The sequence below is a fragment of the Penicillium roqueforti genome (assembly GCF_015533775.1).
Source record: "Penicillium roqueforti strain LCP96 04111 chromosome Unknown scaffold_01, whole genome shotgun sequence".
Classification (NCBI taxonomy): domain Eukaryota; kingdom Fungi; phylum Ascomycota; class Eurotiomycetes; order Eurotiales; family Aspergillaceae; genus Penicillium; species Penicillium roqueforti.
Genome location: NW_024067565.1, coordinates 3,459,483 through 3,482,947, shown reverse-complemented (window position 1 = coordinate 3,482,947; position 23,465 = coordinate 3,459,483). Strand labels below are relative to the sequence as shown.

At 46.8% G+C, this 23,465-nt stretch overlaps 4 protein-coding genes across 4 annotated transcripts; 1 reads left to right on the top strand and 3 right to left on the bottom strand.

Annotated features, from left to right (window-relative positions):
- Positions 1 to 19: 19 nt before the first annotated feature.
- Positions 20 to 943, top strand: LCP9604111_362 (uncharacterized protein; the record flags this gene model as incomplete). The annotated part of the gene is made up of 1 exon (XM_039068677.1): positions 20 to 943. One exon carries the CDS (start codon positions 20 to 22, stop codon positions 941 to 943), a length of 924 nt encoding a protein of 307 aa, XP_038932910.1.
- Positions 944 to 1,260: 317 nt separating this feature from the next.
- LCP9604111_361 (uncharacterized protein) lies at positions 1,261 to 2,952 on the bottom strand (the record flags this gene model as incomplete). Its single annotated transcript, XM_039068676.1, has 1 exon — positions 1,261 to 2,952. The coding sequence occupies one exon, from the start codon at positions 2,950 to 2,952 to the stop codon at positions 1,261 to 1,263; it is 1,692 nt and encodes a 563-aa protein (XP_038932909.1).
- A 6,686-nt stretch (positions 2,953 to 9,638) lies between these two features.
- On the bottom strand, positions 9,639 to 11,171 carry LCP9604111_360 (uncharacterized protein; the record flags this gene model as incomplete). Its single annotated transcript, XM_039068675.1, has 5 exons — positions 9,639 to 9,653; positions 9,703 to 9,714; positions 9,772 to 10,742; positions 10,817 to 11,017; positions 11,087 to 11,171. 5 exons carry the CDS (start codon positions 11,169 to 11,171, stop codon positions 9,639 to 9,641), a joined length of 1,284 nt encoding a protein of 427 aa, XP_038932908.1.
- Positions 11,172 to 12,185: 1,014 nt separating this feature from the next.
- Positions 12,186 to 21,678, bottom strand: LCP9604111_359 (uncharacterized protein; the record flags this gene model as incomplete). The annotated part of the gene is made up of 5 exons (XM_039068674.1): positions 12,186 to 13,468; positions 13,521 to 18,069; positions 18,127 to 18,201; positions 18,257 to 21,315; positions 21,399 to 21,678. The coding sequence occupies 5 exons, from the start codon at positions 21,676 to 21,678 to the stop codon at positions 12,186 to 12,188; spliced, it is 9,246 nt and encodes a 3,081-aa protein (XP_038932907.1).
- Positions 21,679 to 23,465: the final 1,787 nt, after the last annotated feature.

Genomic DNA, 23,465 nt, shown 5'->3' with positions numbered 1-23,465 from the left:
CCACTCATTGAACGACAAGATGAAGTCTTTCGCCTTCGCCCTTCTGGCCTCTGCGGCTATGGCCCTACCCGCCAACATCCCTTCGGGTACCATCGGCTCTTTGCCCTCCGGAGTTCCCTCTAGCCTGCCCTCCGGTGTCATCCCTTCGGGCATGCCTCTACCGATGACATCTATGATTCCCTCTGGCTCCGATGTCGCCGCAACTCCCTCATTCTCCACCTTGCCTGATCCCACCGGTGCTGGCCAGGTTCTTTCCATCCTCAACCAGGCTGGAACCTCGAAAATCGAAATGATGGCCGAGTCCGAGCTCGAGAGCTTGATGAGCAAGCTGCCCTTGAGCGCTCTCGAGAAGCCAGTGGGCCAGGTCATTCAAACGGCTGAGTCCGTCGACAAGCTCGACACGAACACCGGTTCCGGCCTCACCCAGATTACCGCCCTCCTCGACAATGGCAACGCTGCACTCATCGAGCTGACCCAGGAAGTCGTCGACCTGCTCTCCAGTCTCGGCCTCCACAAGGTCGGCAGCCTTCTCGGCTCCATCGTTGGCGGCCTTGAGTCTATCACTGGAAACGTCAAGCGCGACGACCCTCTACAAAACGTTCTCTCCATCACTGACGTGAACGGCCTTGCTGGTGGCAAGAACCTTCTTGTCCAGGTTGAGCCTACTGTCGTCGGTCTCCTCAGCGGTCTTGACTTGTCCACCATTGAGGGTCCCATCGGCAACGTCGTCGCCGTAGCTCCCTCTGTCTCTGAGCTTAAGTCCAAGGTTCCCGAGATCCCTGGTGCTAACTTCATTGCTGTCAACGCCGAGGATAAGGTTTCCGTCCTTTTGATCAAGGTTGACGGCGCTGTTCAGGGACTTCTCTCCACTCTCGGCCTTGGCAGCGTTGGCACTACCGTCGGCTCCATCGTCTCCTCCGCCAAGGGTGGTCTCGTCCAGTAAATATTCTCCCGTTGATGGGATCTGATTTTCTTTTCTACCATTTGCCAATTTTACTTCTTATATGTAAAGGGAATATCACTCCGTGATTTGCTTTGGAACTGCCACATACAACAATGACGAACAAAATGGTCAATCCCTTCTACATACTCTACATACTTCTTGAGCATTATTATGTTCTGTATTCTGTATATACCCTCAACAAATGTTATATATGCCTGAAATAAACCAATTATGTCCAAACAGCAAATCTCAAGTCTGGCTGGAAGAGGGTCGAAAACCCGAACTAAAACAAAGGCTAGTGATCCACATTAAGTCACTCAGTGGTGCATTCCACCCCAGTAGCTCTCTCCACGATGGTCGTATGGATTTGATGCATCCTTGCACTTTGGACTATCATAGTCCTCGATTGTACCCATGGGCCAAATAGGCACCACACAAATCTCATTCGCCGCACAACCCCGGCACTCCTTCCACGTCGCCCAATCAAGATAACCGATCAGATCCCGAAGAACCTGAACCGCAGAGTCAAGCTCCTTCTCCTTCCCAGCCTCAATCAGAGACGAGCAGATTCTTTGAGCAACACCATGGACAGCATGCGCCGCGATACTACCACTCTTCAAAGACAACGGCGGCAAGAACTGAGTTGCACAACGCTCAATCTCAGCGACATCATCCCGCGCACTGTAGTCAATGAACGGCGACAGAAGACGCTCAATCTCGGACTGCAGGCGCTCAATTGAGTGAATCCAGCCGGAAGCAAAGTAAGACAGCTCATCGCCGTACCGAGTCACGATCATATCCGTAATCGCCTGCCAATCTTCGGAGACATCGGCAGGACGATGCGTCAAGACCAGATTTGTGACTTCGGCACGGATAGCAGCGCGCTCCTCGGGAGAGAGGTAGGCAAGTCGGGGCAGGGTTGAATTGTCTTGGAAGAGTTCTACGTCGTAGGAGAAGGCTGTCACGAAGTGGTTGAAGTTCAGCGACACTCGATTCCCACCGATTCCGTTGTAGCGTGCGGTGATTGCGCGCATCCAGCGCGACGAGTCGGGCCCGTTTCCAGGTCCGCCGTGGGGAGGACCTCCAGGACCTCCAGGACCACCAGGACCACCAGGACCCCTCGGACCGCCGGGGCCACCGGGGCCGTGTCGCCTTCCATCATCGTCCTTCCTTCCGCCATGACCGTCGTGGTGCTTGTCATCACCCTCTCTGCGAGGACCATCCCGGTCACCGTGTTCACGGTTACCCCTAAGTCCACGGTGTTCCTCAGTGTCTTCCTTGACCTGCGTGATTCGCACTGTAGTTAGATCGCGCTCAAAGTTGCAGAGGATAATCTCAAAGCCAGCTTCCATGCGCAGCACACCGTCAATGCGACCTTCCCATTCATTCTCGGCCATCTCGCAGGCCAGTCTGGCGCGTTCGTACTCTTGCCCGCCACCCCTCGGGGGTTCTTCGAACGAACTGTTGAACAGAACCGTATCCTGAGAATCGAGCGTGCCCTTCGATGTCTTGGCGGCAGACATACCGTCAAGATACAGAAGGCGGAGATCCTTGGCTGCAGCATACGTATGCAGATACCCGGACTCATTCTCATCGAATATCTTCGGCGGGCGACCAGCTGGCGGGCCATGGTGTTCACGCTTCCGCAGCTCACCATGGCTGCCATCCTCTGGCTCGGGATCATCATCACTGGGTGGTAGGTGTGGCGGGGGGCCACGTCGGGGCCGGGCGAAGACCATGGCATGTTCGGGCTCGAACGCCAACCACTCGGTGCCATTCACTGGACTGGCCTTGGAGGTTCCATGGTAGAACTGCGTACCGGCGGGAACGGCCGCGAGGAAGAATGACACGCCATTGTGGTGCAGAGACGATCCCCATTGACGCATTGAGTCCTGGATCACGTTGAAAATGTGATTTTCATTGCTGATCGACACGTTCTTTGGGGCTGCTGAGAGGGCATTTGATAAGGCTAGAACCCCGAATATCGGGAGGAGCGATTGTGGTCGCATTCTTGATGAGAGCCTACTCTGGTAGGAGCAGTGCGAAGAAATTGACTCTTTCGGAAACTTTTATCAGATCGCAGATCGGGCTGCATGAGCGGAAAAAGCAACGTTCATATACGACAGGCCTATAACATACGAGAAAGCCGCGCGTCATTCGATTCTTGGCTATCCGCTTTTTGGTAGTTCGGCCCGACGCTAGGAGATAAGCTACGGCTAGTGGCGATTCGGGTCATTGGCCCGAGGTTGATGGGCACAATTCATTGTTGGATAACAATGTTACTACTTTAATTGTCTTGATCGACTAACTGACTGAAGTTTAATTTCCATTATTCCCACTGTGATTCCACCCATCGCACCGATTGCTCAAGTCTCATTCGCTTTACTCATATGTCAAAAAAAGTCCCGATCTGTGTCTGGGATCTTACTAGGGGATTTTGACTTCATCTGGAAGTAGGCCGACAGGGTGCGTTCGCTGACCCATGCTGCTTTCAGACCGTTGGAAAATCCCTCAACACACGGACTGGCCCCACGACATGTCTGCCTGTTTGCTTCGGTCGGGGTATCGCTCGGGGGTATCGACTTGACTCAATCCGTATATAGACGTTCATCTCTTCGGCGAGCGTCGAAATCATGAAGCCGTTCTGTAGACCTCAGGTAGACCTATAGCACCGAGTTAAGGGCAATTTTTACGAAAGAGGGGCGCTTCGGTATAGCCGAGAACTGAATGTATCACAATTGATGCCCTTTGAGCCTTAGATTCTTTCGTCCCCTTCTTTACTCGTACGGAGAGCGACGGCTAGGGCTAGCTTGGCAAAGTACGGTGCGTCTTCCTTCTTAATGATGAGATACGTGTTACCTGCCAGATCAGTTCAGAGGAAAAGAGTGCATTTCTGTCCAAATACTAAGTACGGAGAGAGAAAAGAGAAGGAAAACTATCTACGTGCTCTTCCTTCGGGTTTTGTGCGTGTCCTTCTCTGCAAGCTATGCAAAGGGTGTTCCTCACTTACGTTTGAGGAAGGTGCAACGCAGACCAGGCAAGTGCGGTTGACGAGTACCTTCTGTTCCCGACACCCATGTTCTTAGATCTTCGGATCGTCACAATATGGATTATATCGGTGAATTTCGATAAATTCGTCTTGCTTCACGAAGCGCTTTCCCGAATCACCCTATTATATTGTCTATACCCGTCCTTATAAGAGGTAAAGGCCAGAAACATTCGGCAACGGTGTGAGATGAATACCGTTATCGGCGTACTAATAGTCATATCAGTATAGAAACTCAAATATAGCGATATCAGTCTGTATGCTTACCTATCCTTCGGAAGGCTCTTCTCAGGATGCGCATTTAACAGGGCTAACCATTTGGTCTCCTGCCAATAGACATTCGGTTCATGGATTAATTGCCTTAGAGCTTTTGCTTCGAGGATTGATTGTGCTCGAAAGGTTGATTTCGACTCTAGGAAGCCGTCTACCTGGCATGACAAGCTGAAGACGCCCGATCCAAGCTCTCCGATTTTCTTGTCCCTGCTAACAATCTTGACATCGAATGTCAACTTCGCTTGAGTCGGATTCCAGTTACTATCCACATGACGGTGACTTGCGCAGACTGTTTGCAGAAAAGGAAAAATGTGAAAAGTCAAGTTCCCATGGTGGTAGATCTCCGAACACTCGAAATATCATTTAGATAGATCGCGCTTTTCGATAACGGAGATTCATGAGGATGTCTAGCTCGGAATCACCGAACGACCGAAGTGGGAATTCGGGCATTTCTATATCTTGTTAGCACACTACTGGGAAAAATCAACTGACAATCAGTTATTATCACACCGGATTGCAGTTGACCCGAGAATGGCACAGAAGCTTACGGATCAAGTTCTCGTTGGAGGAGTGCTAGCAGTATATGGTCTCGATTATTGTTTGTGCACGCGACGTGGGGGTTGGCTTCTTCGAAACACTGGGGAGATTGACTGAAGCGAGACGTCATTGTGGGAGCGAGGCCGTAAGCTAGGCTAGCTTAGTGAGTTAGCGAGTTGACGTTGTCAGTAAGTGAGGGGCCTGTAGACTCACATGATCAAGGCATATACACTAGTATCATATATAAGGCGAGGGCAGTTGTGAAGGAAGAAGGGGAAGTGCGGTTATTGGCTGATGTAGATGGAAATTGAAAGGAAGAAGGGGAAAAAATGGCAAACAAAGCATGTCGAGAGCCGGCAAAAGCTCACACTAGGGCCTAAGGGAACTGATGCAGCTTTAATATCATATTTGAGATATCCAATCCAACGACACGAATGATCATATATTATATAGCACAACGACACTAGGACTTTGTTTAGTAATGGAGTGAGCGGTAACTGACGGTAATGTAAGTCAGATTCTCCTGCTTGTGGAAAACGTCTTTTATATAGGCGAGCTTTAAACAAAGAACAAAGATTTTGACACCAAAAACAACAGTTACCTGAATCAAGTTGGTAAATCTAGACAGTCAAATAGACAAAGGAAAGATTCTCACTAAGCTCAGATATTTTCGATACTACATAAGTAATCCAGCCATCTGTTTCGCCCAGCTTCTCGTGCCTATATGCTGCGTGCGAGAAATCGGTTGATGTTGTATTGGACTTTGTATTATAGTCTATTTTAAGCTGAGAGTGTCCCCTCAAGAGCTTTAGTTGAGTAGTTCATCACGCGATATTACGCAACCATGTAAGTGTGGATATATTATGTTGTTCTATTTCTTCATATGCCGCTTCAATGAATCGGCATTAGGGCGAGAAAGCTAACGTGACCGCAGTGCAAACAAAACATACAATTTTGGGTTGAAAAATAGAGTGGCCAACGAATCAAATCAACGAACGGCCAGTGGAGACAACAGTTAACCAATTGAAAGTGAGAGGTACGTCCACGTGCCGATTTCGGCCAATAGAGATCGTGGAAATTCTGACTTGTGGGATCAGAGCCCCACTGTGGAGTATGCGACGCAGGGCACCAATTGGAGGAAATAGAGGATTTGAAGCTTGCAAGTATGTAGAGGATTCAATAGCATAGGTCATAACCTGTTGGATATATCTTGAGAAGACGACTTGACTATTGGAGTGCTCTGGGAAACCTCATTTGTATGAGGATGAAAGTGTTGTTGGGAGCAGACCAGGAGGTCACGTCTCCCTACAATATGCAAAGACATCAGAAATGAAAAGTTGACCAAGGTCTTTCTCATAATAAAGAAGTGAAAAGTGTGTTTTATATCACGTGACCGCTTAGTCAACCTGCAAAGGCAGGACCGAAGGTTTCGCGCCTTTGTAAGCCCGCGCCTTTTGCGGAGTACAGCTACTTATAATCAGTAAATAAACGCCAAATGTATTTCTAGTACCGCTGGTCCAGTAGGATCTACTAAGGTCCGGATGATTAGCGCTTAATATAGGGTTTTGAAGCCCCCACAGACAGAACTGCCTATAGTTGCCGTGTGGCCAATCGAGTAGTTGAACTAGTCGAATTCGTGTGTGTTATTCAACGGGTATATACTACGATACTCTATAAAGAGCACCCGAAACAAAATGGTAATAATAAGCTCCATAAAGATAAAAAAAACAGACCGAAGACAGCAGATAAAAGGTAAAAAAGTAAACGAATGGAAACAAAAAAGCACGAAAGAAACAATCAACAAAACCGTGAACTATATCAACGATATCTATCGATGTAGCTTTTTATCGCTAAAATCGTTCGCTCAATCGCTAAGCCATCATTATCCAAGTGGTAGGTCGCACCATCTTTATAATCTTCGAGCTCGGTCTTTCCTCGTATGAGTTGATAGAACCTAACGTACCTTCCAATGCCTACTATTCCAAATAGACGCCGAAGATCTTTCTCTTGATTGTCACGGCGGGATAGCATGTAGCCTAGTAGTTGTCCCTCTGCATGAGTCCAAGAACCGGGCGTTGGATGAGCACTTCGTGACGTCGAGGCTTTTTTGTTCTCCACTATAATCACATTGAACATTTTACCATCACTTAGCGTGCTCACGCAAACGTTCGCCCTGGTCTGCGACCTAGATCGGATATAGGCTTCCCTTTTAACGCCGTAGGTTTGCGTGGTTGGGAAATAATATGCGAGGAGGTTTGTCTAGAGGTGGTCAACTTCAACCTCTCGGGTCCTAGGTAAAATCTTCGCTATGTAGGAAGCTATTATTGGCTGTGTCTGGTACTGTACTTATATATTAGGGTCATGAACTGATACATTGAAGCTCTCATGGACTTACAGCCATCTCGCTGAGAGCTGTTGTAGAGTTGAGATATTGAGAGAATAGAGTAATGTCTATCAAGTTGTTGTTTGGTGGTCATTGGCTTGATAAAGCGCTGCAGATCTCGCGGTTGAATGGAGTTACGCTGATGCAGAATGATAAAGAATGCACGCGCGTTTGCGATAACAGGTGGTGAGGAATCCACAGGTATAACGGAGGACAATCGACTGGTCGGTGCAACTGTGGGCAAATTGCCAGTAACGATAGAGGACAGAGCTGCAGGGACAGAGACAGTAAGTGAACGAGAGTGTAGGAGTAGCGACTACAGTGGAGCTCACTTTAGCAGTACTGCTAGGAGTACTAGAATGAGTCGAAACCGGAGGATGATTGGCAATGGCAGTCGGGGTATTCTCAAGCCAAACACTGGGGGCAGTGTCGCATGTGATAAATGTGTAGTAGCAGGCAACTTTCAAGCTCCAGACTGGCACATTGAAGGGTTTCAATATATTATGTTGATAGGGAGAAACTGGCGTAAGGCTAATAGCAGAAAAACACCGTAATGGTTCGGGGCTAAACTAGGAGTAAAGTAGACGGCTTCGTTCGGTTGTAGGAAAGATATGAATTTCTTTCCAACCGTGAAAGCCGTGCCTATGCGAGGCCGGTTGAGAAGCTCAAAAGAAAGAAGGCCAAGAGGCGATGCAAATATTATTCGTGAGTAGGGTTGAAGGAGTAGGAGGATGTAGAGGAATTGATACCGGGTTTTTTTTGGCGTTCATTGGCTTGATCAAGCGTTATAGATCTCGGGGTTAGTATATGGAGATACGTGGAAGCAGGACAAGAAAAAAATGCATGTGTTCGGTGAAGGGGAATGATATAGAACGAGAGATAGAGATATGGTTGTAAGCCAATGAACAATTGGAATGTGTCCTGCGAATTGGAAAGGGAGACGGTCTCCCTGAATCTTGTTGTAGTTGTCGTGCACACGCCAAGTTGATCAAAAATTGTATTGTTGTGTTATGTGTAAGTTGGGATAATTGTGCGACAGATCATGCTAGCGAGACTGAGAAGTGAACGCAAACACCCTCCACCTTCTCTTCTGAGTAGTCACCCCATGGTGTTGTCCTCTCAAGCACCCTACCACTCCCAGTGGTGAATTTGCTCTTACACCTGTTTCACAGGCAGGGCTGTCGGTATCCCTGGTGACCCCGTCACAGGGTCCCCTCTTTAATATCTATGTTGAAAAAATAGCCTACCTCTTCTGGATCTTCGTCAAAATGGATCACCAATATCGTCCAGAGCTTCGCGCTGAATGCACTATAACTTTTGTCAACCTTTATAGCGAGATTCAGCAGCTCTAGTCGAAATTCAGACTTTCAACATTCAACAGGTCCAGGCTCAACACCAACTTATCTCTTCATTTACATACCGCCAAAACATTAAGATCCTCTCCCAGATCTAGAGTCAGTTTACCGGTCAACTAATTACGACACTTGGATGCCGCTATTCGTGCAAGACCACCTTCCGAGATTCAACGTCAACTTATCAGTCTCGCCAGCATGATTTGTCGCACGATGATTCCATGGAACCATTACCTGGAAGTTTTGAAAAGAAGAAAAAAAGGTGGATTCGGGTTTCGAAAAGGAAAAGAAAAAATCCGGGTTCTGGATCGAGGGTCCGAACAGTCTCTTGCGCACGGCTACTGAACGTCCCGGAGCAGTCTAGTCTCTAGCTCGCAACCTGAAGTCTGTCGCGTCACCGGACTACCTAAAAGAGAAAAGACGCTTTTGCCGAGTATATACTCGCAATATGAGACCTCTATGCAGTGTACGAAAGCGGAAATGCTAATAATCAAACTATAGGACCGCGTAGCTGGGGATCTTAGTTATAATGTAATGTGCCAGGTCTCAGAGAGGAAGAGTGCTTTTAATTCAAAATAACTAGGGTGGAGAGAAAGAAGAGGCAAGTTGCCATGTGGAGTGGGAGGCAGCCAGTTGATATAGCTGTCCCTTTGCAAACGTCGCAAACCTCAAACATCTCGCTTAGCCGTCTAGCAAACAATCCATCTAATGCAAACTGATAAACAATGCAAATAATAAGCGAGCAAGCAAAAATAAAACATATGATAGCGATCTATGGTAGATCATGACATCTAAGTTACTAACAGGCAACGAGCCCGGAAGCTCTCTAAAGCCTTCCTCTCGATACCATAGGCCTCTAGAGAAAGGTCGATCGAATGATAGGCTCAAATAGACGATTCGTATTGGTAGCAATTGGCAGAAGGCCATGACATTTAATAGGACCCTACCTAGGTACTAGCAAGTCATGAATAGATATTATAGAGGGCCGGTAGTAACGTGACTAGCCCTAGTCACGTCGATACAAAATTCTCGACCAATCAGAAGCCAGATCCGAGAATCTGAGATTTCGTAAATCTCAGCAAGTTAGTTAACTAACTAGACATCTTAGTTTGCGTCTCTCTGCTCAGCAAAATGATTCTGGACGCAATGAACCTATTGAAAATTGTACCATCCTACAGTGCTACAATTGAGTCAGTAAGCTGCGCATGTGAATTGGAACAGCACATATTTGACTTACATCGAAATACCCCGCAAAGGCTTTTATCTCTCCATCTGGGTTAAGTAGTACTGATTTGCAAGTTGCATTCGGTTTTCCAATCATGCTACGGCTTATTCCATGTTTTTGGTCAAATATTGGACGTATGGCCTGGATGCCCCCTTCGCCAGCGAGGACTTCGAAGCCTTTCAACGGCTGACCACGGAGATCAATCTTGATCTGCTTTTGAGAGATTTGATAGCCAAGGCTAATGCTTGGTGAACTTTCGCCGTAGACAAGGTTTAGCCCGGTAATAAATGAATGTTCATCTTCAGCAAGTACGGAGACAGCGATTTCCACGAGCTCACTAGAGATGGTGACCATCTGAGGTGGTAATAGGTTATGCACCCCACGACATCGCTGGCAGATGTCATTGCCGAGTGAAGATGGAGGAGTGATTTCGGATTTGTAAGGCCTATCGCATTGGACTTTTCCTGCGGCTCTTTCCCACACTAGGCCATCAAATTGAGCTGTATTCTCAGGCGACGTAGATATTGGAGCTCCAATCATCATACACCTATCTTTGATCCACTCGTTATGAAGCCACTGTAGCCTTCGAAACCGTAGTGTCCGGGCTAGACGCTTGAGTCTGCTAGTGCAGCGGTACATTAATCTCCAGTCTCCACAACCTTCTTCCAAGAGATAGTTGAGATATCCTCGTTCCCGATGAATGAAGAAGCGTGTTTTCCAGAATTCCTGGTTTTCAAATATGTGAACCATAGCTTTCGACGCAAGTCTTAAGCTGAGGTATTCGGGCGTTGGAAGAAGATAGGCGATTTCGAAGCGGATTTCGAGTGGAAGGAGACGAAAGCAGTCATTCACTTGGGACTCATCCTTCAGAGGATGTTCACATTCCATGTTTTCTGCCTTTGGAAAGGTCTTTGATTCGGCCCGGAACCCGATATATCGAAAGCATCTCGAGCTAGGCGTCCCGGTGTCTGGGATTACATGATCTAAAAGTTCTCATTGATTATTTGAAATTGCTCGTGGATGCAAAAACCTATAAGAAAAGTAAACAATGACTTACAGGCTCGATACTGTGGCCAAGGTGCTTCTTTGACTACTTTAGCCAATTTATCGAGAGGAACAACCCCGTTGTTGAAATGTTGTATCAACAATCTCCAGCAGCCTATATGGAACACGCATGATTTGGAAAGGTCATCCTTCCAATCCTTGAACCATTCAGGTATTTCTTTATCACCATAACATTCTTCGATACATTCTCGAACTGGCATTGAGCTGATCTTCAGTGATCTATTGCGATATAATTGTCAAGTTGCAACTGGGTAGAGCTTACCGTCTTGTACCTCATCAGAGCCAGTGCCACAAGACGCACATGGAGGCTCACGGTCCCAATAAGAATACAAACGTTCTTTCCTCATGATTAGGAGAAGTGGTTTTCCTCGCTTCAACTTGCTAGGGCCGATACAGCATGTAAAAGGATGTAATGTGTAGGAATGTGCAAAACTTTTGCGAGTGAGATACTATTATAAATGTGTCGATAATAATTGCATCATTGATATTGGATAGGGCCTTAAACAGGAACCTTGGTTTTTATGGTCTAGTTGTAAAGAGTGGTAAAATGCGCTGTACGGTTTCCGTCATATATCTCTTTTAGCCTATGAGACCATATTCTCACTTTCGAATAACAAATATCGGGGTTTGATTTTCCTTATCGAAGTTTTTTTTCTAATTCTTTTCTTTTTTCCTTCTCTTTAGGGGACTGCTAATTTGACCCTCTCAACCTATTCTACTCTACCTGAATTTTCAGTACCGCCTTCCATATTCGGTACGACTATATATTCTGCCAGCTTCTGGCTTACTCGGTAAAGTAAAGAAACATGCAGTTTCATCGGAAAAAATCGTATATTCTTTCTACCTAGTTTCTATAGGAATCAACTCCTTGGTAGATGGGAGTAGTTGATGAAGCAGTTAATATGACAAATATAACTTGATTTTGTTAGACTTCCATACAAATTTTAGGTATCTGCTGTCTTACTACTATTGTCACGAAAGCGGTACATAAAATCAGAAGGCGGTAACTATCGAACGCGGAGATGAAAGTAAGCGTCGAGGGAAAAGCGGTACCCGATTAGGAAGTTGCAGGGCAGAATAGGTTTTTGGTGGGGAGGGGGGTGTCAAATTAGCAATCCCTTCTCTTTATGATCAAGCCCTCTGTCATGGTAATTCACGTATTTCATTTCTGCCAGTCTGAAATTAGGCAGAATCTAGGCACATTCAGGCATTTGACTTTGACCTTTGGCCGCTCTGCCCCTTTGCAGTCAACCTGCACTGGAATCCCCCATTACAATATGCATTTAACGTCCGAGTCTCCCGCTAGGGAAGAGTCATAAGAGAGTGAAGTAGAAGGAGATAAAATAACATTCCGCTTGGAATCAAAATCGTTCAGCACTCAATGGCATGGCTTTGACGAGTGTGCCGACATGAGATTGTTGGTATCCCATTCCTTTGGTTCGAATATGAATCAGGGCACCGAGGAACGGAAGCGGATTTTCAACAAAGGGTGAGTCGATAGGCCATTGAAGTTGCCTGCGGGAAATGTATTTGACGAATCCCTCATTGGTCATGGCATCGTCTGGAATTCCACCAAGGTTATCCGTAAGAAGCCCCAAGAAGGAACGGAAATTGTTGTAATCTTCGAATGAGCCGAAGTAAAGGCTCCCAGAGAACATCTCCAGACACCGTGTCATTGCGTCGTCAGGCTGCATTGGAATGTTTGCGCCAACGCCAAAGAAGTCAAGGTGGCGGAACGACCGCATGGGCTTCGTTAGCCGCGGGGCGTAGATGTTAAGTCTGACATTCTCTGATTTGCGAACGATATTGATGAGCTCATTAGCTTCGTACTGACTCACGATAATCAGAACATCGCTGTGGACACTGGATAAAATCCAATTCACCTGCTTGCTGAAATCATCCATGACATTATTCTTGGAAATTTTCACGGTTTGGTTGAAGTCCACAGTGGAATACAATCTAGGCCCAAGCAGATGTGGATGGTTCTCCTTCCCAGCAGATGTATTTTCCAGACCTTGGAAAGCCAATGTAACAGCCTTGGATGGTTTCTTATCACGGAACTTGCCGAAATTAGCGAAATACCGGATATCGTCGTGGAGGTTGTGGTCTTCAGGCTCGTATGATGGGGGCCGTGAAATCTGTTCTTCTCGCTCCACCTCGCATGCAATTTCTCTCTCTTGTTCCTCATGAAGGTAAGCAGAAGTCGCGATATGACCTGAAGTTGACTGCAAAGTTTTCAACAACTCCTGAACTTGCTCATTGTTGACATTCCATTCAGGCATCTTGTGGCCGTTCCTACCCCGCCTATCCTCGTCCCAAGGTGCGTAGAGCTGGGAGAGTGTCCGGGCTTCAGGCTCCTGTATAGAACTAGCGGTTTTAGACTTCGTGGAGGGGTCACTTTGTCCCACTATTAAATCCCAAAGAATGATCTTCTTGTGGTACTGAAGTCCCTGGTTTGCCCAAAGCGGGCGTACATTGTCCAGGGCCTGGCATGTCTGAGCCATAGACCACTTTAGTACGTCTGCTGAAGTGAAAACTCTATCGGATGATATCCCCAATATAGACCTCATATTGTGGCTGACCTCTGGAGGAACCAGAAATAGAAGGGATTGGCATTTTTCAAGGCCACGAAGTCGGTTGCAGGCTGAGAGGAAGTTAGTACTGGCTTTGAAAGATATCTGGACTTCACAGCTTACCCTGAACAAGCCTATCTTTCGTTAGTCTCGGCCCTAGAGTGACTGCGGCACGCGTCGCAAGTGGTAACTTCAAATCGACACCGCGCGAGTGGTGTTGATCAAGGAATACCAAGCAAGCCCCCATTCGTTGTCGGAACGAAGACGAGAAGAGAGTCTCAACATGCCCCTCCCGGTCAATCACCATAGTCTCATCACTTTGGTCGAAGAATATTGCCGCCTCAACATCTCCCTCCGGGGTCATGGCAAGCCATTTTTGGGCGACTGACTGATTCCCGGCCTCCAAAATTTGGGCACCAACATCAATCAAAACTCGTACAGGCTTGGCCGTGGGTGAGCCTTCACCGGTGCTGACTACAAGCCTCAGGAGCCGATCAACATCTAGCTGGCGGCCCTCCTCATCCTGCGCCAGGATACATTGCCTGTTGTCCTCTCGCAGCAATAAGCCTAGTACCATTGCATTGGTGTGAAGAAGTTCTCCAAGATCCCTTTGACGGATTGACAAAGGTAGCAGAAACCGGTTATCGTTCGTACCGCTGAAGCCTGTCGTCAGTTGAAGGCCACGCCGTGCAGGAATATCCCACGCGGATGACGAGAGCTTCCGAGGGAATTCCTTTGCTTCTCTAGAGAAAACGAACCGAGATAGGTAGAAGTCAACTATCTCTTTCTGATAGCGGAGAATGGGGAACAGAGTCTGGGTGAAGGTCTTATCGTCCTCGAGGTTCACGCCTGAGTATGTCCGTAAACCGGCTGGTAAATCATCCACACACTGCGTGACCCAGTTATGGAACTCAGTTGAAGGGTCATTTTCTTTGGCCAAGAGCACGAAGCAGTCCCTCAGTTGCTCTTTCCTCAGTCCATCGTAGTAGTAACTCAGACAGGTGAGAGTCACTGCCACATCAGGGTGTCCAAATTCTGAATTCTCGGATGGGATACCCTTCGCACGGTATGGCACCGCCATTAAACACCGGGAAGGGTGGAGGCCATATTCCACTAGCCAACGTTTATCAGCAAGCGAGAACCGCAGGATGCGATAAGCAAAGAGTCCGCGTAAAACGAGAAGATTGGTCATAAAGACACTCCCGTCAAATTCTTCCCGGATGAAAGATTCGTCGTCCTTGGCAAGTTCAGAATGTTCAATGAATCGCATCACGCTGCTCTTGACCCGTGAATTCCATTGGGTAAATGGTAACCCGGGGATTCCATTTTCGGAGATCGACTTGAGTGTGTAACCGATCAGTCGTTCGATCGCATCGACTTTCAGAAATCGCAAAATAGGAAACCGGTAACCTAGCTGATCAACCTCGATGCATGTTGGATCATCCTGACAAAGACGCTTTGCCTGTATGGAGACCAGGCGAAGCAAATTCTGAGTCGTCTCCCAGCGACAACTGAGCCCATCGAGAGATTGCTGCGTTCCCATAGTATAAATCAATTGGAACTTGACATCCAGGACTTCGTCACTTTCGTCAATGACATCCCGGCACTTGCTTTGCAGCCAATTCTCAAGACGTATCAGTGGCGAGAAGATATTGGGGTTTCTCTCCACAGCATCTAATCCTATGAGTCTGAATGAGAGCATCTGCTCGGGGAGGGCAATCAGAATACCCCTCTGGCGGAAACACTGCTCATATAAGGACTGGAGCTGGCTAACAATGGGAGAAGAAAGTTCCGTTTGTCGCGAAAATGGAATGTGGTAGATGCGTCGATTGATCAGACCCCCGAGCCGCTGAGAAAGAAGCGCGTCACTCTGCCTTAAGAGAGGTTTCAAGACAATTATTCTGAGAAGATCATGGCCGTTGGCCAACACTGCAGCCACCATGGGTGTAATGACGGAAGTCTTGCCTTCGCCCATGTTAAGCTGAAGCACTGCGTTTTCACCACAGTCCGGTTTAATCATCCGAGCTGCAACTTCAACTTGGCGCTTCCGGATAGTAATGTTATTTTCAATTTCCAACAGCAGCCAAGTCGGGTAGTTCAAAGGGTCCCACCCCTCATAGCCCGGGTTTTCTGCCTCTTTGAGAAATCCATCGATATCCCGATTTTCGGTACAGGCAATCAGTCTCTCGCAACGACGCAAGGCAGAGATGGACTTTCCAAATGCCACAAGTAACACCTTCCACTGGATGGGAATGCTGGTCCACTTATCAGAGGCCAGAATAGACAGAACTGACCACACGGTGACAGAAGGGCTGACGGTGTCAGTATCTGGCCAAATTGTATTTGCACTCGTCCTTAAATTCGCGACAATTTCATCCCACAATGTATCTCTCTGTCTTTCAAGCTCTTCTTGATGTCGAAGTACCGCATCTCCGTTTGTCACCCAGTCAAAAGAGGCAGCAAGGTCAGATTCACCAGGCGTAGATTCTGAAGTTGAGAAGTCCTCTAACGCTTGGACACTTTGACTTAGCCCGTTTCCATACTCTTGTTGACATTGGTTAGAGCTCGCTTGGAAATGCTTTGCTAGGGACCAGAGCTCAGGTGTTGATTGCAGGATCGAAGAAACCCCGCGATAGGTCATCGGAGCAAACGGAGTCTGAGGGGGGTCTGGATGAGACCTATGCATTAGATCAAAGCCACAGGGTGGCTGAAATGAACTGTATTCAATCTCCTGAAAGTGGACAGGGGAGGTGGGAACAGGATCCACATCGTGATACCAAGGGTCGGAGGGCGGCGCTTCCTTCTGTACCCGGCGCAGGAAGTCAAGGAAATTCCGGTTTTGGACCCAATCGCCACAAAGCATGTGTATCATTTCATGTGCCGGCTTTCTACGAACCAGTGGAACCAGAGCATGAGATGGAAGTACAGGAGTTTTGGACGGCCACTGAGCTCGTATATAGTCCCCACACAACCGTACATCCTCGGCCCTTTGTTTGCACCAGTTGGCTTTGGCTTCTTGGTTGATTTTGGCTTGTTCTGCACGTGAGAGGTGTGAATTGTATACCTTAGTGAAGGTTGTGTAGGAAGTATTGATTGCGTATTGAATTTGAGAAAGAACAAAGTCCCCCCCAAGGCTGAGATTCAGTACCGTCGTCGAGTTGAGTGGCACTGGAATATATTTGCATTTCTCCGAGAAAGCAACCTGAAGTAATTGACGGAGGACCGACTGGTCAATCTTCCCACCAAACGCAAGGATAGAAAACAAGGAAATCAAGAAGTAGGTGTGCGTAGCCCTAGAACTTGTCTGGCAGGCGTGGTATAAACCCACCCAGGCACTCTCCATCGACTGATTTAGCATTTGAGAGCAAGAGTAACGGGTAAAATCAGCTGAGAGCGTTGCTAGGTTTTTGAATTGCCTCATGGTTGCCAGTAGATGTGATGAATGACCAACTGTCGTAGGCCAATCTCGAATCAGAGCTGCGATTCTATACACATTCTGACTGCGAGCACTTGTGATGTTACAATCGCGGGAGTTGTAATTTATCTTCCTTGATGGAGTGGGGGATTCGCTGAATTGCGACCTCATGATCTGCTCGGCGCGGCAACGGTTACGCTTTAACAAATCAATACTCCCCGGGTATAAGAGGCAGTTTTCCTTCTTTTTGGCACCATGGAAATGTGAAAACTGCTCAGAGAACTGAAGAATCTCTTGCGACAAGGACTGGAAGTCATCGTGTTGGGCAAGTTGACCTAAGTTACTAGACCATACGATAGTTTGCATGACACGAAGGTGCTGAGGATAAAATCTGCGGCACGGCGTAAGTGCTGCAATCCTTTCCAGGGTCTCGGTAGCATCATTTTGAAGAGGGAATGCTGATTTTAAACACTCCTGACGTAGAATACGGATAGCCTCTTCGGTACCTGAGCGATGAGTCAAGTTATCAGGGACAGGGAAAGACGTGATTGCGTGCAAGTACGCCTGGTACAAGATAGCCAGAGGGTGAAATCCTCGCAGAACTTGTAGATGACTGTCCAAGAAATAATGCATGTACTTCGCGCGATTTCCGGTTGGTAGATCGATTGTGACTGCAACATGATGATCTTCTCTACTAATCATCGGGTTTCCGTAAGGAATAATGACCGATCGATTATTGGAGGAATCAACGAGGACCAGTTTGTTCTTCAGCCCATAGAAACAGCCGATGTCTTGGTCCACATCAATCAGGGCGCCGAACTCCTTTGACGTTACACGTCCATTATCATTGACGAAGAATTTCAACCGTAAACGGCTTAGTTCTGCCTCCAGTGTTCCAACAGCCGTCCGAATGACAACAATCTCATCACTTGCATCAAGGACTTTCAATATGTGATTAATTTTTTGGAAAGGCGGGCTCTGCACATCGACTAGGGTCTTGGAATCTTGTTGCATGAGCATGTTGCCCGGCGAATTAGGATCAAAGAACAAATGCCAATTGCGGTCAGAAGGTTTCCATGGCTGGTTCAGTGGACGGAATTCAACAGCCCCAGTCTCCAAATCCAGCCAATGAAAGTTCTCGGAGATTAATACTCTAGGGAAGTCCCTCTCGAGGACCTCGTGTGGTATAAGCTGCAAGACCTGAGACCCCTTGCGGGTTTTGATCAAAAGCTTCCCACTCTGCATCCCGAAGTGAACCTATCAATTGTCAGATTGTGTATCGTAGCTCGGCTTTTTGGGTTGCATAAGTCTTACTTCAAAATTCTCAACGGTGTGTGACAAGACAAACGATGCTCCGGGCAAACTCGATGGCATCACCGGGATAACTCTCTATAGAAAAGTCAATACATCTTCTAGATATGATGAAGGTTTTAGGTAAAATTACCGTTCCGAAGAGGCGTTGGTAGAGAGTATTATTCGCAAAGCGAGCTGGCAACCTCCCTGGAGGATTTCCATCCACAAGAAGTTCACCTGTGAGATAATTGAAGTGGAGTCGTTGCCCGAAGCCTTGCGCACTGTTGCTTGTTTCCGTAGTTACCCAGGTATCCGAGCAAGTTTTCCAAAGCCCGGAAACTTCAAGACAGTTCATGCCACTTTGAATTGCTTCATTCAATCCAGACGCGCAGTTCATAATCATCCATATTATCCGTGATCTTGATAGTGACCGGATCCTTTCTGAATTCTCCACGCTAAGCTTTATCTTGGGCGACAGACCGTCTGTTTCTGGAGGTGAGTTCTCGAACAGTAAAATGGAGCATCGGACGAAGCAAAAGAGGTCTCGGGGCGTTTCGATAACCATGTCCAAAAACATAGGATCAACATCATACGTGGCTTGGCAAGTAGATGCAATCAGAAGTAGCAGCTGTTGTTGTCTTTGATCGTCGTTCTCTTCTTTATTCAGAAAACTTTGATTCAACTGATCGCACCAATCCATCCCCACCTCCCGACATTGTCGTAGGAATTCAACGACCTTCTCAACCGACGGTGATCCACTTTTTAAAGCAAGAATACGAACACCAAGTGTGACAATAAGATCGAAGGTGCAATATTCGTTCCAGTTATTTTCAATCGTCACCAATCTCTCTCGCAACAGGTGCAGCAGACAGTCACCAAAGCCTATATCCTCAAAGGCTTCATGTGCAGCTCTTCTGATTGAGCCTAATCTTCCGGATAGTGGCCCCAGTTCCCAAGCGGCTTGTTTGAAAAGGGAGACAACAGCCTCCTCATTCAGTGATAATGCCGATGATGCCAGATTCCTCAAAATATTGCCCCATTGAAGATTTTCCCCAGAGCGAAGACATCCGTAAGCCTCAAATTCTAGCAAGCTGAGCTTTTTATCGCAGTCTTTCTGGGTCGCTATGACCTGGTTCTGGGAGTGTGAAGTGGAATTGAGGGTGTATTGCAGATTTGAGTACACTCCGAGTGGGAGTTGTATGGTGCACATGCTCTTGACGCTCGGTTTATTGGTCTGAATTGTCACCCAGGCAATTCTTGTGTTGTCGAAAAGTCGCAGGCGAAGCGCATTTGGGATGCAAACAGAATCGAAGGAAACAGGGAATCTGTGCGATCTGTAGTGAGACTTCCGCCATGATTTTGTATATGAGGCCAGAACAATGTTCGACTCGCGTCTCGTGACGAATGTTTGGATCTCTGTATATTCAAGCCATCTGACTTCCATATCGGTAGTAGTCACTGTAAGTGTTCGTCCAAGCTCGTGGAGAACTCTCCAGGTACTGTTGCGCCATGATGCAAACCAAATGGGAATACTGAGCTCGAATACAGCGGTTTTTCGTGCAATATCTTCTGTTGGAAGTGGCCATTCATGAACCCGAATGGAGATAGATTCGATTTGTTTGTTCAGTGAACACCTTGGGCAATCCCGCGGAAGGTGAACGTATTCATCATCGCCATTGTAATCATAATAATGCGACATTTGTTGCTCTTGTTCGTGTAGGCGTTCGTATTGAGCACTTAATCTCTCCCATTCCGCTTGCTTTGCTGCTCTAATTGCATTGGCAGACTGCTCAATTCTGCATTCGAGCATTTGGTGTTCCTCGGAGCTGTTGAAAAATTGAACACCAAAGCAATTTGGTGCTGGGTCACAGAAGATGCTAGGGTTGGTTTTGTCCGATTCCTTATGCCGCACATTTATGTACTGCTCGACCTCCCTCGCCCGTTTCATTTGACCGATCTTGGGAAGTAGTAGAGGTTCGAGGAAGTTATCGGGGATTCCAGGAGAGAACCTCTTCATCAGGGGACAGAGTCGTAGAGCCATTTTGTCTAGCACTACCCACAGTTCCAACATTACAAGAATCATAACTGACGTGGCTTGTGGGTTGGAGATGTACGTCGACTTTGCGAGGGAAAAGTACTGCGCAATGGTATTTTCAAGTTCACGACACGCTGCTTCATGTTTCGAAGCAGGTTGATTGATGAACCAGGACTGTAGGTGCCCATCAACCCATTGCTCAAATTCACTGAGAGCCATGATCGACCCGATCTTCGGAATGGGCAAGTCATTGCTCCATTTTAAGTTGGATGTGTGAGTTCGACAGAACTTTGTGGGCTTTACTTGATTAGGCGACGAACGCATCGCCGCTTGAAGATATTCCTTGCAATGAAGCAGTGATTGGTGAACATCATCTTGCGAAGATGACGATGGAATCAGCGGAATCCTCACACGGTTGGTTATTTTGATCTGCTTTTTAATAGACATCAATCTGTCAAGCAGATCCTTGCTTGCGGAGTGTGCACGGTTGGCAACAAATGAAAAGACTTCATCTTTATCCTCCAGCTTGTAGATCCGCCGGCCAATCCGAGCACGCATGATTTCATAGCAATCCGCAAGTTCATGGGAGGCTACGGACGGATTTTGTCTTGCCGCCAGTGTTGCCATGAAGTACAGAATGAAGTTTTTGTAATGAAGGCGCCCTTCCGTTTCATTGAAGCATCGCCGAAGAACCAACTGCAGAGCGACTCGGATGACGAGCCAAGCTGGAGACCGCCTCCATGGTAATAAAGCAGACTTCCAGTTTACCTCGTCTCGCACACATTTTAAAACCCTTTTTTCTTCATGGTGTGTACCAAGTGCCAGAAGTTGTGTCATCAAGCCTTCTGTCACCAGGCCAGGATGGGTTGTGTTCCGGATTTCGTCCACTTCAATTCCCGCTTTTTTGCTTTTCGGCAGCATCTCAGGCACTTCCTCGGATGCTAATTGAGATATTTCGGTGGCCAAATAGGAGCAGAATGTCGGATCAGACAGCTTGTCTGCCGAGATAGCTACACCAACTCCGGGGAATCGACGTATGAGCCCACCAGAGGAGGACAGTATTGATCCATCCTCCGATGACACCTCAAATGCGTCGACGAGAACACTGTCTTTTTCTGCATCGTAAAAGGCGACCCATCCGCAGTTCTGGGCTCTGATGTGACATGCAATAGCCCCTAGTTAGGTCAGCGTTTTCTCGACCGGGGCCGTCTGGAATGTGCTAGGGGAGAAAGATCTAACGAGAACACAACCCACTTACTGGTAAATTTAAGGTTCGAAAGAGCTTCTTCTAAGCCACTCTGCAAAATTCCCTGCTCGGTATGCAACTTCATCCAGGTAAACAACATACTCAAAGCTAGGTCCCATCGCTGCTGGGACTCGGGGCTGACATTCTGAATGAAATCTTGCAGCACATCTCTCACAGCCACGATCAGGCGGCTCTCCAGCTGAACTAGGTCATGTTCAGCCTCCTGTGGGAGTTTGATAGGGAAGAATATGTGATGGAAGATGAAGGTAGACAGAGCATGATCGAGGTCCATGGCGTGTTAGAACACGTTCAGATGCCAAATATGTGCACGGTATGGGTGAAAACAATAAGTGATAGGTTAATTATGGATAGCAGCAAGTTTGCTTGAGATGAAGAAATGTATGGCAAGTTGGGTGGGATACAAAAGAATATGAGAAGGTGGATCTGGCAGTGCAGAAGTACGCAAACTATCCGCTGCTCAAGGCGGAAAATGACTTCAGAATTTCTAGCGGTGACAATCCATATGCTACATGAACTTCCATGATAGTAGTATAGTTTCGATACCTATTTGGGAGAGGGGATTGGTAATATGCCCCTCCTTGGAAGGAGGGGTCTCTTGATCAGAATCCCTGTAGTATGACGGTCATAACACAGTATTGCGGCCCAAAAGGTATTCCCAAAATTCTGCATGTCCTACTGTTCTAGACAAAGCGTATTGGCTGCCAATACGTATTAGGAGGGTATTATACGGAGTAGATATAAAAACATTGGGTTTTTCTTTTCTCGTATTATCTATATCTTATTATTTCAAGGTACCTTTTATATCTAAGTTTACTACTAAAGGTACTTAGGTGCTTTGATTTACCTATATTTTACTATACTACTACTTTTTTAATTATATTATATTTAATCGGACCTGGATTCGAATCCGCGACGATTGTATTTTCTAAGATCTAACCATTAGATTATCTAGCTACTATTTATAGACAGATATTACCCCTCTATCTAATTATGTACTAGTTATTGCAGTGGGGAAAATCGGAATCCCTCGTTTAGTGGCCTTACCTTATCCTTCAGGTAGAGAAAAGCGAGTGCCCGGTTGTCAAGTACAGTTTTGGAGAGAGAGGAACCTAATCAGATCACCACTCCAGAAATGAGAAGCAAGTGGCGATATGTTTGTGCATTAGGCGATTGTATACTATGTGTGGTCTATGTGATCCCTATGCTTACTAGCTGACCGTCCTGGATGGTTGGTATTGTTGTGTCATTCTCGTCTTGCCTGCATGGCCAGGCTGCCCATCGTGCATTTCCCTCTTCATTATATATTATACTAAGAAAAATAATACTGGTCCTCACCGGATTTTTTTCCTTTTATACTAGTCTAATTTTGCTCTCTACTATAAAAAAAAAATCAGGTTACTAAGGTATTCTATAGGTATTAGAAGTATTTGCCGCTACTTTCTATCATACACCCACATGAATAGTGGATCCGCTTATTCCCATCCTCCCTGCCTTTTCTCTTTTATACATTAGGGTCGGCACCCGGATTTTTGTTTGGTTTTGGTTTTGATTTTGTTTTTGGGGGGTTGTATTTTGTTACGTTGGTTTGTATATTAGTCCGTTTCATGGGAAGTTTCTATTATTTGAAAGAATTGAGATCAAATTCTCCATCTTGCCGCCTTTTTGGATCTCTTACTAGTGTCTGTATATGAAGACGAAACCACGATGTTGTTCAAAAAAGTACCGTGCCACTCATACGCTGCAACGGACTTTTACCTTGCGGCTTCTGCCAGCGGACCAGGTTTGCCTGCAGACACGAATACGTCCGGAAACAGCGCGGTCCAAAATATGGTGGAAAAAAGATAGAAGCAGTAAGGGCAGCTCAATCACATTTCAATGGAGATATTAATAGCTCTTGCCAATCAGGTGAAGATCTCGTATATCTAGAAATTTCTAAGGAGTGCATATAGAGTAACGGGATATTATATACGATAGGATCAAGTTTCTGACCGGCGTCAAGAATTCGCATATAGGGCCACGTCCACTTCATCATGTTGGTCTTGTCAACCAAACACAAGA